Source organism: Orcinus orca, chromosome 16 (assembly GCF_937001465.1).
Source record: "Orcinus orca chromosome 16, mOrcOrc1.1, whole genome shotgun sequence".
Taxonomy (NCBI): domain Eukaryota; kingdom Metazoa; phylum Chordata; class Mammalia; order Artiodactyla; family Delphinidae; genus Orcinus; species Orcinus orca.
In genome coordinates, this window is record NC_064574.1 from 24,996,828 (window position 1) to 25,012,748 (window position 15,921).

Consider the following 15,921-nt stretch of genomic DNA (forward strand, 5'->3'; position numbering starts at 1 on the left):
TTATTTGGCTGTGTTGGGTCTTAGTTGCGGCACGTGGCATCTTCGTTGCGGCATGTGGAATCTTTCGTTGTGACACACGGACTCTTTGTTGTAGCACATGGGCTTCTCTCTAGTTTTGGCCTTGGGCTCTAGAGCTCGCAGGCTCAGTAGTTGCGGCACTCAGGCTGTCTAGTTGTGGGGCGCAGACTCCAGATCACACGGGCTCAGTAGTTGCAGTGTGCGGGCTTAGTTGCCCCACGGCATTTGGGATCTTAGTGATCAAACCTGCGTCCCCTGCATTGGAAGGCGGATTCTTAACCACTGGACCACCAGGGAAGTCCTGCTCATTGCTCTTAATTATCCACATTTTTTTCTTGTTTTTAAATTGCTGAATTAGTTTATTAATGGCTTTTAAATAAATTAGCAAACTCAGACTTACGGTTATCAGTTATAGTCTTTTTTTTTTTTTTTTTTTTGCGGTACTCGGGCCTCTCACTGTTGTGGCCTCTCCGGCTGCGGAGCACAGGCTCCGGACGCGCAGGCTCAGCGGCCATGGCTCACTGGCCCAGCCGCTCCGCGGCATGTGGGATCTTCCCAGACCGGGGCACGAACCCGTGTCCCCTGCGTCGGCAGGCGGACTCTCAACCACTGCGCCACCAGGGAAGCCCTATCAGTTATAGTCTTGATCCAAAAAGTATTTTAAGTCAGATGTTCTCAAATATGATGGAAGTTAAAAATTTTGATAAAATATAACTGTTACAGTTAAAGATTTTTCTGCAGGCTTATCACAAGTAGATAATGTCATAAGCAAATTTAATGTTTGTCTAGACCACATAAGTATAAGATTGCAGTACTGTTCAGATTGGGAAGAAGCCCTGAAGCATCTATACTCTGTGGTACCAGGATCTCAAGCTCCCTACCTTTTGCTGTTTGGATGCATAAATATCATGGAAAGAAAAATGACCTGAAAAGCAGATCTGGATTCTTATGCCATGATGCTGCTAGGTAGCCACTGGATTCTGGGCAAATCTCTTAGACTTTCTGGGCTTCAGTTTCCTCACCTATAAAATAGACTTGAACTAAATATTGCATAATCCTTCCTAAATCTCTGTGATTGTATTAACCTTCTGCTCTTAGCAAATGGTCTCTTTTTTTCCACATAAGAACAAGTGGACTCCCTGTCTGGATAAATGTATAACGTATAATGATTTTGGAGGTGGCAGTGGCTTTAGGCAACATGTAGGCACTTTCCTGTATCCATATATATTTCTTATTTTGAGAATAGATATTCCTGTATGACCATTTTCTCAATACTGGAATGTATAATTGAATGGAGGATATAAGAGATTTAATGTAACTGAGTTTATAACAAAAGAGAAAATTATTTTGTCTGGGGTTGTTGGGGAAAAATGTTTTTTTATTATTTAACTGGACCTGGGATTTGCATTCCATCTGTGAAATATAATTACAGACAACATTACCTCCTCAATTAGTTTAACTTTTGCATCTTAATTTTAAAACATGTTCTAAAGTTTGCATTGACTTTTCAGATTTGCTGAAATGTAATGTTTTTATATCCTAACTGAAATGTAGTTGTCAAATTTATGTTGCTTTTCTCCTCAGTTTGGTATGCTTCAGTAGAAATTGTTTAAAGTAGAAAAAGATTAAAAATGAGACACATAAAGAATCAAGATTTAAGCCTTCCTTAAATTGAAGCATTTATAGGATATTGGAAGAAATGTTTGCTCCCTCCCTCTATGAATATCTTTCACAGAGAGGCCCAGTGAAAATTTAAATATGAGTATTAAAATTTCAATTGTTTCGTTTGAAGAAGTAAAATTGCTTAACATTTTATAAGTGAATCTACTATTTTCCTTTTTAGTGCTCTTTCTTTAAGTTTAGTGAATTGTAGCTACAGATTCCCTAATATCTTACAATTGGCCTATCTGCCAGTTAAATTTTTATAAAATTTCACTTGAAATTTGAAACTTAAATATTCTTAGCTTCTCAGTTCACATACATTGAACTGAGTCCAGAATTAGACCTTATTCTATTAATTTAAACTTATCTCTCCCTTCTCTCTTATGTTCCTTACTCCATCTTACTGCTTTCCATTTATTTAGTGCCTATGGTGTGTCAGATCCTATGCTAGATTTTTGGCATATTATTATCTCATTTAACACAATCTCATGAAGTAGTTTTTTCATGGTTTTAGAGACGAGAAAGGTAAGTTTCAGAAATGTGAAATAACTTGTTCATGGTCACCCAGGTGCTAAGTGGTACAGCTGGGATTAAACTTAAAGTCTGGGCTTCCCTGGTGGTGCAGTGGTTAAGAATCTGCCTGCCAATACAGGGGACACAGGTTCGAGCCCTGGTCCAGGAAGATCCCACATGCCGCGGAGCAACTAAGCCTGTGTGCCACAACTACTCAACTTGCACTCTAGAGCCCGCGAGCCACAACTACTGAAGCTCGTGTGCCTAGAGCCCGTGCTTCACAACGAAGAGTAGCCCCCGCTCACTGCAACTAGAGAGAGCCCGCACGCAGCAACGAAGACCCAAAGCAGCCAAAAATTAATCAATAGATAAATAAATAAATAAAACAAATAAATTTATTAAAAAACAAAATAATAATAAAGTCTATCTAATACCAAAGCTTAAACTCTCTCAGCTACTCCATACTGGTATTCTACCTTGTTCTTTTACTTTGTTGTTGTTGTTGTTCATTCCATGTCTTCTGATGGCTAAAAGATTACTAATATTATTCTCTTTCTTTCATGACCAAGAATCCAGCAAGCTAAAGGTACAGAAGGTAGAGCCCTGGAACAGCGTGCGTGTGACATTCAACATCCCCCGGGAAGCAGCGGAGCGGCTACGGATCCTGGCTCAGAGCAACAACCAGCAGCTTCGGGATCTGGGAATTCTCTCCGTTCAGATTGAAGGTGCATGTCTGGACCCAGATTATAGGAACAGTAGAATATAGCATGTGCTGCTTTGTCTGTTCCTCTCAAGTTGAATTCAGAATACCAAATAACTCATGTCACCTGTGCTTTACATTGCAGCACCTTAGGATAAAGAGGAATTGAGGCTCTGGTTGGGTCCTGACGCTTCAGCATCCACAGCCTCAGACTCCATTTCCTTGGCTGATGTTGGCTGTCATTCTGTCAGACTTTGATTTTACTGGTACCCTAACCAAGGACTGATTTGTCTTTTAAAGAATAACTAATTTCAGTTGCTTCCTTCCACCCAATAAGCCTTATTTAGTATTTATTTATCTAACAGAGACTAGGAGGCCCTGAACAATCCTTTTGTAGCAGTATTCATTTTTCAGATGTTTTTGACAGAATGATCTTTTAAAAATGAAAATATGGGGCTTCCCTGGTGGCGCAGTGGTTGAGAGTCCGCCTGCCGATGCAGGGGACACGGGTTCGTGCCCTAGTCCGGGAAGATCCCACATGCTGCGGAGCGGCTGGGCCCATGAGCCATGCCCGCTGAGCCTGCACATCTGGAGCCTGTGCTCCGCAACGGGAGAGGCCGCAACAGTGAGAGGCCCGCGCACCATAAAAAATAATAATAATAAATAAATAAATGAAAATGAAAATATGGAGTATACACACACAGCTTAAAACCCTGCTGTGGCTTGCTGTTACTCACAGAATAATGACCAAACTCAGGCTTTGCATGGTCTGACCTCTACCTTTCTCATCTAGCCTTATCTTTTACAACTCTCCTCCTTCTTCCTTGCTATCTATTCTAGCCTCCTCAGCTTTCTTTTAGGTTCCTTGAATATGCATTTCATCTTCCTGCCAGGAGTCCTTTGCATTGATGTCTTCTCTATATGGATATTGTTCCCTACCATTCCCCTTTCCCTTAGTTATACCTACTCAGCCTTCAAGTATCAGCTTAAATCTTTTTTTTTCCCAGCTTAAATCTTGAGGAGGTGTTTTCTGAACTCCTTGACTAGGTCAGGGTCTTTTTTCATGTACTTTTACAAAAGTCTGTTTTTTTTCTCCCTCAGATCATTTTCTCACACTTTGATTAAAGCAGTTATTTGATGATTGTTTTGTTCCCCCATGGACTGCAAGCTCCAGTAGGGGCAGGGACCATACCTTGTTTCACTCATTGTTGAATTTTTGCTTGCCTGTACATGTCAAGTTCTTTAATAAACATATGTTGAATGAAAGCAAGGGAAGCACATATATAATAGTAACACTTTGCTTCAGCCCTCAGAATAAATGATAAATAAAATATGGTCTTTGTCATTATAAACTCAAAAGGAGCTCATGACCTTGATGAGGGAGACAAACCTGAGAGATGTAAGTACCAAGTATGGGGAAGCACAAAGGAGATTCTATCTTTTGGTGCCCAATGAACTAAAACCTTCTTTTCCCCTCCTGTGTTGTTGTAAACAAGGTGGCAACCAGTGAGTGATTCCAGCCTTTTCTTGCCCTGGTGGACCAAGCCCTCCTGACCCTGTGCTTGCATAGGACCTAAATGCTCCATTGAAGCTCAGTAACTGAAAGGTCAACATATTGTATGTAGGAGTGAGACACATTTTATGCAGTTAAGATTGTAGGTTGCTGTGCCCCAGAAGGGGCGATATCAACAAACAGATTATTTAGAGAGATTATTCAGAGATATATAGATTGAGAAATGGGGTAAATTCCATAATTTGATAAACAAGGAAACAGTGGCTTAAACAATAACCAGTTTGTTTCGAAAAATGTTGGATTGTCTAAAAGGATTCAGAAAAGTAAAATTAATTCACAGCAATGTATTGGATGTAGGATGAACTTTTTTTTTTTTTTTGCGGTACGCGGGCCTCTCACTGTTGTGGCCTCTCCCGTTACGGAGCATAGGCTCCAGACATGCAGGCTTAGTGACCGTGGCTTACAGGGCCAGCCGCTCCGCGGCATGTGGGATCTTCCCGGACCAGGGCACGAACCCGCGTCCCCTGCATCGGCAGGCGGACTTGCAACCACTGCGCCACCAGGGAAGCCCTAGGATGAACTTCTGGGAAGAGTAGAAGTCAAATAACTATTGGTAATAACACTATATAGGCTGTTTATGCTTTATAAGCACGTAAGCACATGTATTTTTTATAAGAAACATATAAGCAGTTTCTTTAAAACCCCAAACATTTTATAGTCTCTCTTACCTATTTACCTGAATTAAAAGGGCTTTGTGGTAGTGTTTTCCTCTGGAGAAAGGAAACACCAGTTTCTTCTCTTAATCATACCTACTTCCTACAGATTCTTAAAAGGGTAAGATGCTGATTCCCCTTTATCGTTACAGCCATAAATTAAAATACAAGTACTAGCAAGGAAGCCAAATAGATAACATATATTACAAGAAATTATGAAATTTACATATGGCAGTGATAATCACATTACAGAAAAGAGTTCTTTAACTTTTAGGGTACACATATGTTCCCAGGTGATCTCCTTTTCTCTTTCCACACTCCCTGGGAATTCAGGCAGGAGTGAAAGTGGTGGCAATAGCTGTTGCTTTTGTGAAACTGGTGATGGGCTGATGCCTTTTAAGTTGTAAGAGAAGGTATTGCCACTGTCGTGGTGTCTGCTGCAGGGCTGGAGGGACAGGTTGTTCCTCCCAACAGACTGTTCTCCTTTGAAGAATACTCCCCGTACCCTTTTGAGTTTTGGCCAGGGAGTTGGGGAGATGTCTTTTTTGAGGACATTTTGTGACTCCTCTGTAAATTCATTCTGATTTAAAGCAGGAGTCTGTGTCAAGGGCCAGAGAATAAATTTTTTTGGCTCTGTGGGCCAGAAGATCTCTGTCAAGACAACTCAGCTCTACAGTAGTAGTGCAAAAACAGCCATAGGCAATATGTAAATAAATGAATGTGCTGTGTTCCAATAACACTTATTTAAATAAACAGGCAGCAGACTAGATTTGGCCCACAAGCCATAGTTTGCCAACCCCCATCAGCAAGTTGGAGAGCCAGTAGTGTTCTCTATGTGTGTTTCCTTGACAACAATTAGCTTACGCTTCTGTGCAGGTGGCAAATAGGAGAATAACAGTAGTATAGTGTGGAAATTGTGTTTCATTCATATTGTGATTTTTTTTACCCCCTGGGCAAGGGGAGTTAGATTAGTAGCAATAGAAGGGTTAATTGTCCACAAGAAAAGCCAAATAGCCTTTAGATCTGTTGCTACATAGGTGGGAGTCCTTTCAGCTTTATTTCAGGAAAATTAAGAATGAGAAGTTACACTCAGGTACCTTCCCCAGAAGTATACCCTCAGCATTGCATGGCTCTCAGCTTGTGAAGTTTCAGTTTCTCCTGTGCCCACCTTAATGGTGGCCTCCACTGGCTTAAAGGTCCACTGCAGCTACATTATTTCCCACCTTTAACCAGTCATTTTCATTCTGCTGTTTTGGGGTATGTTGCCTACACCAATTTTTGTTTTTATTAGCGCTCTGGTTACAAAGCCGCATGGGTTTTGAGTTTGCCTCAACACTGTTTTTCCCATAAAACCTATTATTTTCAGTGTGAGATTTTTATAGACTGCGAGGTTTTCAAGGAATGCATTTATCATATAGAAAAATGCCTATGATTCTTTGTAAGGTTAAAATAAGATGACTATTCATCATATAGCCAGTAAATAGCTAATGAGTGCCTACTGTGTACCAGGCACTGTTCAGTGTTTAAAGGATATAATTAATAAGGTGGCCATATAATTTATCATCTAAATTAGGAAATTGAGAGTAAAGGGGGTTACTGTTAATAACTATTAATTGTTAATAACTAAAAGTGAATGAATAAGTAACTGTTGATACATGGGATGTGCTCTGAAGAAGTAACAAGATGTTCTGATAAGGGTGACCTCACCTTAGATAAGAAGATTGGAGAAGGCCTTTTGGGGCATGTGACACTTAAGATTTCATTGAAAATTGAGAAGTTGGTTTATGTGAAGAGTGCGGAAGAACTGTTCTAGGCAGAGAGAACAACATGTGCAAAGGCCTTGAGGTGAGAAGTGCGTTTGTGTGCCTAAGAAAGTAAAAAAAATGCCACTGAGGCTGAATCCTTGTTATTGAAGGAGAAAGTAGTGTGAGTTGAGGTTAGAGAGATAAGGCAAGGACCACGTCTGGGCTGTCAATAGCAGCCACAAGCCATTTACATGATCTGATGTCCATTTCAAGAACAATACTCTTTCCACCTAGAATGTCTTAGCAAGTTTAGTGTATTAATAGTTCTTTCCCTTTAGTGGAAACCCTCAAGATCTGTATTCTCTTTTCTCTTTTCTTCCTGACTCCCATAGGCAACTTAGAACATCTTGTAGCCCCTGGTGATTGGTCACTTAATTGGTAGTATATTTGTTCCCTATTACCAAGCTACCTGCCGGGTTAAAATACTTAATATTTTATCTATTTATCTAGCTGACCTAGATCAGTGACAAGACAGAGGAAACTGCTGTGCCCTCATTGGCTTCCTTCTTTATCATCTTGCTCTGTAAAACATTAAGTTAAGGAACAAGGTGAACGCACCCTTTCAAAATTTCAGCCACAGGCTAGCTATACTTTTATCTTCCCACAAGGTGGTGCTGTCTTCCAGAGTAACAGTAGTCAAAGTTTGGGATTAAACACAAGGAGGCATCCCAAAACTTGTTTCAGAGACCTTTTTATCAAGTGAGATTTAAATTGCCTCTAACTTTAGAGTCTACTCAATTGGAACACTTTTAGTGACATTACCTACCAGGCTATTGTGAGGTTCAAATGAAATACAATTTTGTAAGCATTAAAAACCCTATACAAAATGTTGGTCTTTATCGTAAGATGTCTCAGAGGTAGATTAGTAGCAACCTGTCTACTCTTCATTGCATGAATTTCTCTGCTGCATATCTATTTATACTGCAGTCATTGAAAGGGAAATGATATTTTGCTTACAAATATCACAGTGTCCCCATGCCATCGTATGTTCTTTCTCCATTAAACCTACTCGTATTTCTAATTTCTGATCATAAATTCCCAAAACGTAATCTAGGATTTTGAGACTTTCTGAGAATATTTTCTTCCTACACACACACATTCAAGGTGAGTTGGTTGAAAATAAATATTCAGAGTTCCAAGCTCTCTGCTGATGCCATACATCATTAACAATTGTCTGTCTGCTGTATTGTGAGAATTGGTTATGTTCTCCCTGTGCTTCATGTAAGTGAACCTGCTCAGGTGAGGTTGAAGAAAGACCTGTATAGTATTGAACTCACCCTTTTTGTGGTGGTAAACTTACCGTAATTCTTCAAAAACACATAAAACTGGGCTTCCCTGGGGGCGCAGTGGCTGAGAGTCTGCCTGCCGATGCAGGGGACACGGGTTTGTACCCCGGTCTGAGAAGATCCCACATGCTGCAGAGCGGCTGGGCCTGTGAGCCATGGCCGCTGAGCCTGTGCGTCTGGAGCCTGTTGCTCCGCAACGGGAGAGGCCACAACAGTGAGAGGCCCGCGTACTGCAAAAAAAAAAAAAACACATAAAACTAAAGCTCTCGCATATCTGTTTTTAAACGAAATTTGCATCTTCTTCTGATGATTTCCTTTTTTAACCTACCTATCATTTTCAGGGGAAGGTGCTATCAACCTTGCTTTGGCTCAGAACCGAAGCCAAGATGTGAGAATGAATGGACCCATGGGAGCCGGAAATTCAGTTAGGATAGAGGCGGGATTTCCCATGGCCGGTGGTCCAGGTGAGATCTACTCAATTGTATGACATTTTACTAGTTTCCTTTTTTGGCTTTATTTGCTAGTGTATGATCATTTGGGTCCTGCAAGATAGGTGGGGGTTCCTGACACATTTCTGTTTATTGGTTCAGGAAAGCAAGACGTGAATCTATACTCTCAGGAGGCTAGAATCACAGAGCATGGAGCATATACAGTCTTTGTGATCTTTTGGGCTTATGCTTAAGGGTAGATGAGCCCTGAACCATGCAGCAAACATTTATTGAGTTTTCATTGTATGACAGGACCTATGCTAAGTGTTGAAAGTAGAACTGAATAAAACATCTTCTACCCTGAGGGTGTTTATAGCATAGTGTAGCTTTCCAACTCCCACCTTTCTCTGTGACTGAGAATCTGTGAGCTGAGAGTTCTTGCATGCTTATGTGTAATCTGCAGAAGTATGTGGAATATTGTGTTTTTATCTCTTCAGAATTTGAGAGAGTTATAAATTTTTTGCTAACTTTTTAGCAGTCCTGAAATTTCTTAGGGATTGAACTCAATATTCTGTGAGTCACAGAATATTAGAATTGAGTTGGCTCTCTCATTTGAAGCTAAGGAACCTGTGGAGTTCACAGAAAGGAAGGAATTTGCCCTGGGTCAAGTAGCAGTGGGCAAATATCACAGCTCTAACTCCCCAGGTCAGTGCTATTTTCACAGCACTAGTGGCTTTCAAACTTTTTCTGCTGCAGGATCTTTTATTCAAATAAGCCAGAAAAGCACAGCTGCTATGGTTGAAGGAGAGTAAGTACCTGAAACTATACCCAATAATTCACCTCCCCATCTACCACAGTAGCTCTTGAAGAAATGCAGCAGAATAGAGAAGCTCAATTTATAAAGCCATTTTTCTGAACTGTAGCTGAAGACTTGGCCATATAGAATTGGAACTAGGTTTTTATCCTGGCACTGCCATTTAGTGTTTACCTCAAGCTAGTCAGTGTAACTCTCCAGGCAACAGTTTCTTCACCTATAAAATGAGATAGTAGTGCCTATAATCTTTTGAGCTCATGCTTAAAGATGGATGAGCCCTGAGCCATATAGCAAACATTTACTGAGTTCCTGTTATGTGTCAGGGCCTGTGTTGTTGGGCTGTTTTGGAGTACTATATAGTAAATATAAAATAACCAACCTGGAACCTATAGTAGGGAGTTAAAAGATATAGTTCTCCATAGAAGTCTGAGCATTTGGTGTTAAGGCAGCTTGATGAGAGATTATAGGTGACGCTGTTGCCACTACTGAAGAACCAGGACCAGAAGAAGAGTGGGCAGAGTTTAGCCAAGTTGCATATAGTTAGTGAAAGAAAGACTAGACCTAGGATGAGACTCAGGAAATCTGGGTTCTGGTCTCAATTTCTGGCCAGATGTCTTAATATTTACTAGCCTTAGTTAGCTGTAAACATATTTAATTATGTCCTAGAAACAATGTTATAGATCTCTTCCAGCCTTAAAACATTAGGACTCTTAAAACAATATCAACACACTAATTGCAAGCTCTCCTAGTATCTGGCAAATAGCAGGCATATTTACTAAGCATCTCTGAAAAGTGAGTGTAAATTTTAGTGATGTGTAGGTAGTTCATTATCAACATAGGAAACTTAGAAGCTTTAGGTTGAAATTAGGTTAGACTGGTATTTAATGAAGGACACTATGATAATATATACAGTGTAAAGTTTCAGGAAAAATCAATTAGTAATGATCTGTAGTCACAGTAACATTTTAACCCCTAGGTGTCTTTCTTTACTGCCAAGCATACTTTAAGAATGTTTTTTTTCTGTTGTCCATTGGGATAGTGGATGCAAACAAAATTTAACATTTGGTTAAACAGATAAATTTTTCAAGGGAAAGAGACCTTAACTAACCTCTAAAACAATAATAAATAACTTTGGAATTGTGTATCTAGAATGTCTTACACTAAATTATTCTTAATGCCATTTTCTTCTCTTAGCATTGGCAACAGAAAGTTGACTGATAAGCAGGAGTCTTTCGTAATGAAAACCAAATCCGTAGCCTATTTTCTTTTCATAGCCTCATAGAATCCCAAGATTAGTGATTATACCATACTAGTCATTTAGTCATGTGTCACTATTGATGTTTTGAACTGATAATTCTTTCCTGTGGGGAGCTGTCCTATGCACTGTAGGATGTTCAGCAGCATCCCTGGCCTCCTATCAGGTGCCAGTAGCACCACCACCTTTTTCCCCCAGGTTTTTCCAACCAAAACTGTCTCCAGACATTTCCAAACACCCTTTGGGGGATGAAATTGCCCCCAGTTGTGAATCATGGCTCTAGTCCAGATTCCCACATAGTGCTGGAATGTATTCTATAGTATCTCTACTAAGCATGTAGCCAGCATGCACTTAAACATTTTGAGGATAGGAAGCTGATTGTAGACTAAGAAAACCTGTTTCTTCTTATCTCCTAAGAACTTTCTCACTGTCTAATTACCATCTTTGAAAAATGGGGTGGGGTTCCTCAGAAACAAATCCATTCTTTATTAATTAATTTTTTTATATACAGCAGGTTCTTATTATCTATTTTTTTTATACAGCAGGTTCATATTAGTCATCAGTTTTATACACATCAGTGTATACATGTCAATCCCAATCTCCCAATTCATCACACCTCCACCCCCACCCCCCTGCCACTTTCCCCCCTTGGTATCCATACGTTTGTTCTCTACATCTGTGTCTCAGTTTCTGCCCTGCAAACCGGTAGAAACAAATCCATTTTTAACAGGTAAACATTTACCTAATTGCCCTCTCCCAACTACAAAACACCTGAAAATGCTGGATGAAATATAACATTTAATGCACAGCTGAGCTTGTAAGACAGTAAGGGAAATCCCCAGGGCAAGAACGAAGTCAAAGAAGAAATTTGAATAGCAGTAAACAAATGAGGAGATGCTGCAGGGGCTAAGAAATTTGAGTTTTAATGGCCAAGAGGGATAAAATTTGAAGCCTTGCCTTGGGTCCACATAAAGTAGTTAGAATTAGGAATCCTTCATGAAGCCAGAATTTTCAGTAAAAGGTAGATTAGAAAATTTTCACTCTCTGGCACAAGGAGACAAATGCAAAACTTGTCTCTCTTGGTCTGGGCTCTAGCTGAGGAGTGGGAGAAAGGGTGGTTGTAGAATTGTCTTCTCTATCCTTATGTATGTTGGACATTTAATGTATTATTGAAATGACCCAGGTACAGCTAAGCTAAGTTATTAAGTGGTCCTAAAGTGGTAATAATCGTTGAAGCTCTCACCCCAAACCACTGCAGATTTCTCATAAAGCCTACTCCAAATTCATAAAATTTAAATTAGAGTCCCTCCCTCCAGAATTCTAGATAATAGGAATATCAGCATGTTTAAAATTATGAAAATTCTAAGAAGAGGACAAGGCGCTATCAAAACACAAAGTGAATTTGGGGGAAAAACAGAACTTATAGAAATTTTAAAATTATTGAAGTGAATAACTTATTCAGCAAATTAGACACAGCTGAATTGGAAGATGAGTTTGAAGAAATTACCCAGAATACAGCAGACAATAAATTAAGAGATGGAAATATGAAAGAGGTCAAGAGAAGTGAAGGATAAGATGAAAAGTTGAATGTATATCTGAAAAGAGTTCCAGAAGAAGATAAAGAAATTGAGGAGGGACAATAGTGAAAGAGAGAATGGCTGAAATTTTTCCAGAGTTGATGAAAGACATGAGCCCTCAGATTCAGAAGTCCAGTAATTCTGAGCCCTACAAATAAAAATAAATTCACATCTAGACACAAAGTTGTAAAACTACAGAGCATGAAAAACAAAGAGAATGTTAAAAGCAACTCAGAATCAAAGACCAGTTATTTACAAAGGGAAGATTATCAGACCCACAGCTAATTTCTCAGTGGCAACATTGGAAGCCATGAAATATTAGAATAATATTTTCAAAGTGATGAGAAAATTATTAACAGCCCAGAATTTTAAACAAAGCTATAGTATCAAGAGTAGTATGAATTAAAGACCTTTTTAAAGAGACTAAGAGAATTTACCATTAACAGACCCTTGCTAATTGAACTGCCCAAGGATGTACTTCAGGAAGAAGAAAATTGAACCTAAGATGGAAGAATTAAGAGCTAAGAAGGAATGGTGAGCTAAATAATTGGTAAACATGGGGTAAATCTAAATAAGCGTTGACTTATTTAGTAATAATGATGATCATATATGGTCTTTTGACATTAAGTCAGATATGTCTGTTGACATTTTTAAAATATCACTAAAATAATAGAATGTATAGCTTCTAAACTAGTAGTGGGGGGGTAGACAGGAAGGGCATGATGAAAACAATACAATAAAATTCAGGAAAAGTAGGAAAACAGCATAGAAAAAGAAGGGTAAAAAGCAGTGGTATCATAAAATGATAAACCAGAATATACCAGTAATTAACAATAAATGCAAATGAATTATAAGCACTGATAAAAAGAAAGTGATTAATAGATTGAATAATAATCTCAGATTTAGTTATGTGCTCTTACAGGAATGATATAAAACATAAGGTCTCAGTTCATAGTTAAAAGGATAGAGAAAAATAGAGAAACCAGATGAATATTAACCAACAAAAAGGAGTATAACAATATTTTTAATCAGATAAAAAGCATTACTGAGGATGAAAAGGACCACTGTATAATATAAAAAGAAGAATTCAGGAAGATAGCTAAACTTTTGTGTTCTTAATAACCTAGCCTCAAAATATGTGAGGCAAAAATGGTCAGAATTCATATAGATAGCAAATCCTAGGGGAGATTTTAACACACCTGGGTTAGTAATTGATGGATTGAGCAAAAACTAGTAAGGATAAAGAAAGCTTGAATAATATAATTAGAATAGTTTGATATAATGGATATATTCAGAAACCATACACTAAAAATTCAAGAATTCTTAATCTTTACAAGAGTAACATTTATATAAATTGACCATATGTTATTCCCACATCAGGTTTCAGTAAATACCAAATATTGGTAACACACAGATCATTTTCTCTGACCACAGTGCAATTAAGTCAAGTCAGTGGCCAAAAACAAAGAAGCAGAAGAAGAAGAAAAAAAAAACTGACCAACTAAAATATCCCATATTTTTAGAAATTTTAAAGTATGTTCTAAATACCCAATGATTTTTTAAAAAGCAATCATGATGGACATTAGAAAATATTTAGAAGGGAATAATGAGAATGGTACATATCAAAACTTGTGAGATGTAGACAGTATAGCATTTGGAAGAAAATTTGAGCCCTCAGATACTTATATTAGAGCAGAACATCAAATGAAAATTAACAGGCCAAATGTCTGACTTAAGAATTGAGAAAAAGAACAGCAAAGTAATAATTTAGGAGGAAGGAAATAATAAAGGTAAGAGCAGAGATAAGTAAAGTATGAATTAAAAAACCCAATGGAACAGAGCAGCAAAACCAAAGGATATTTCTTTGAAAAGACAACTAAAATTGATCCTGGTAAGACAAATAAAAAAGAGGTACAAGCAATGTCAAGAAAGAAAAAAAGCATACACTTTAAAGGGTGTATTTTATAGTATGTGAATTATATCTTAATTTTTAAAAATATTTATTTGTTTATTTTCCTTATTATTTTTCGCTGTGTCAGGACTTAGTTGCGGCACACGGGATCTTTGTTGAGGCATACGGGATCCTTTTTTTTTTCCATTACAGCATGTGGTCTGCTCAGGTTTCTCTTTAGTTGCGGCACGCAGGCTTCTCTCTAGTTGTGGCGTGCAGGCTCCAGAGCCTATGGGCTCTGTAGTTTGCCGCACATGGGCTCTCTCGTTGAGGCGTACGAGCTCAGAGGTTGTGGCACGCAGGCTTAGTTGCCCCGCAGCATGTGGAATCTTAGTTCCCCGACCAGGGATCGAACCCACATCCCCTGCATTGGAAGGCAGATTCTTTACCACTGGACCACCAGGGGAATCCCTTAATTTTAAAAAAGAACGGAAAGAAGAGTATTCCATGAATAACTTTATGCTAATAAATTTGAAAGCATTGGCAAAGAAACAGTTTTCTGGAAAATATAATTTAAAACTGACTTAATAAGGCATATCAAATGAAAAATCTATAACTACTTAAGAAATTGAAATAATCTGTCTCCCTGTGAATCAATTAGTATAACCACAGGCTCAGATGATTTTACAGGTGAGTTTTACTAAATATTTAAAAGACAGATACACATATTATTTCAGAGCATAGAAAAAGAGGAAAGATGCTTTCCAGCTCATTTTGAAGTTGTTTTAATCTTGATACTAAAATTAAAGGACAGGAAGAGAGGATAATTATAGGCTATTTTCACTTACGAGCACAGACGCTAAATCCTAGAAAGTCTAATAGTATCAGAAATTAGAGGGACTTCCCTGGCGGTCCAGTGGTTAAGACTTCACCTTCCAGTGCAGGGGGTGTGGCTTCCGTCTCTGGTCGGGGAGCTAAGATCCCACTTGCCTCACGACCAAAAAACCAAAGCATAAAACAGAAGCAATATTGTAACAAATCCAATAAAGACTTTAAAAGTGGTCCACATCAAAAAAATCTTTAGGGACTTCCCTGGTGGTATAGTGGTTAAGAATCTGCCTTCCAGTGCAGGGGACACGGGTTTGACCCCTGGTCCAGGAAGATCCCACATGCCACGGAGCAACTGAGCCTGTGCACCACAACTACTGAAGCCCACACACTTAGAGCCCATGATCCACAACAAGAGAAGCAACTGCAATGAGAAACCTGTGCACCGCAATGAAGAGTAGCCCCTGCTCGCTGTAACTAGAGAAAGCCCGTGCACAGCAACGAAGACCCAAATCAGCCAAAAATAAATAAACAACTAAGTAAAATACTTGAAAAAAAATCTTCAAAAAATTTTTTAAAAATAAAAAGAAATTAGAAAGATGTGGAGCAAGAGGAGTCCTCAGACTGCTAGTAAGAGTATAAACTGGCGTAACCGCTTTTGAGTGTAGTTTACCAATATCTAGTAAAATTGAAGGTGCTTATACTTTAAAACCTAGCGATTTTAAGTATATAGTCTAAAGACACTCTTACATGTCTGTGGAATACAGGACAAATACATGACACTGCAAAATTCTAAGGATGAAAAGTTAGTATTCATCAGCAGGAGAATGGATTTATCGGTTCCATAAAATGGGGCACTATTATAGCAGCCAAGATGGATGAATCTCAGAAAATAATATTAAGTGAAAAGGGAAACTG

At 38.7% G+C, this 15,921-nt stretch overlaps 1 protein-coding gene across 11 annotated transcripts in view; it reads left to right on the top strand.

The window, feature by feature from the left end:
• Window positions 1–15,921, top strand: part of NCOA6 (nuclear receptor coactivator 6) — a 97,391-nt gene that overhangs the window by 45,748 nt on the left and 35,722 nt on the right. For all 11 annotated transcript variants that reach the window (XM_033433553.2, XM_033433538.2, XM_033433542.2 and 8 more), the window contains 2 exons: window positions 2,763–2,918; window positions 8,552–8,674. In XM_033433553.2, coding sequence (XP_033289444.1) covers window positions 2,763–2,918; window positions 8,552–8,674 — 279 coding nt within the window. The remainder of the gene's footprint in view (window positions 1–2,762; window positions 2,919–8,551; window positions 8,675–15,921) is intronic.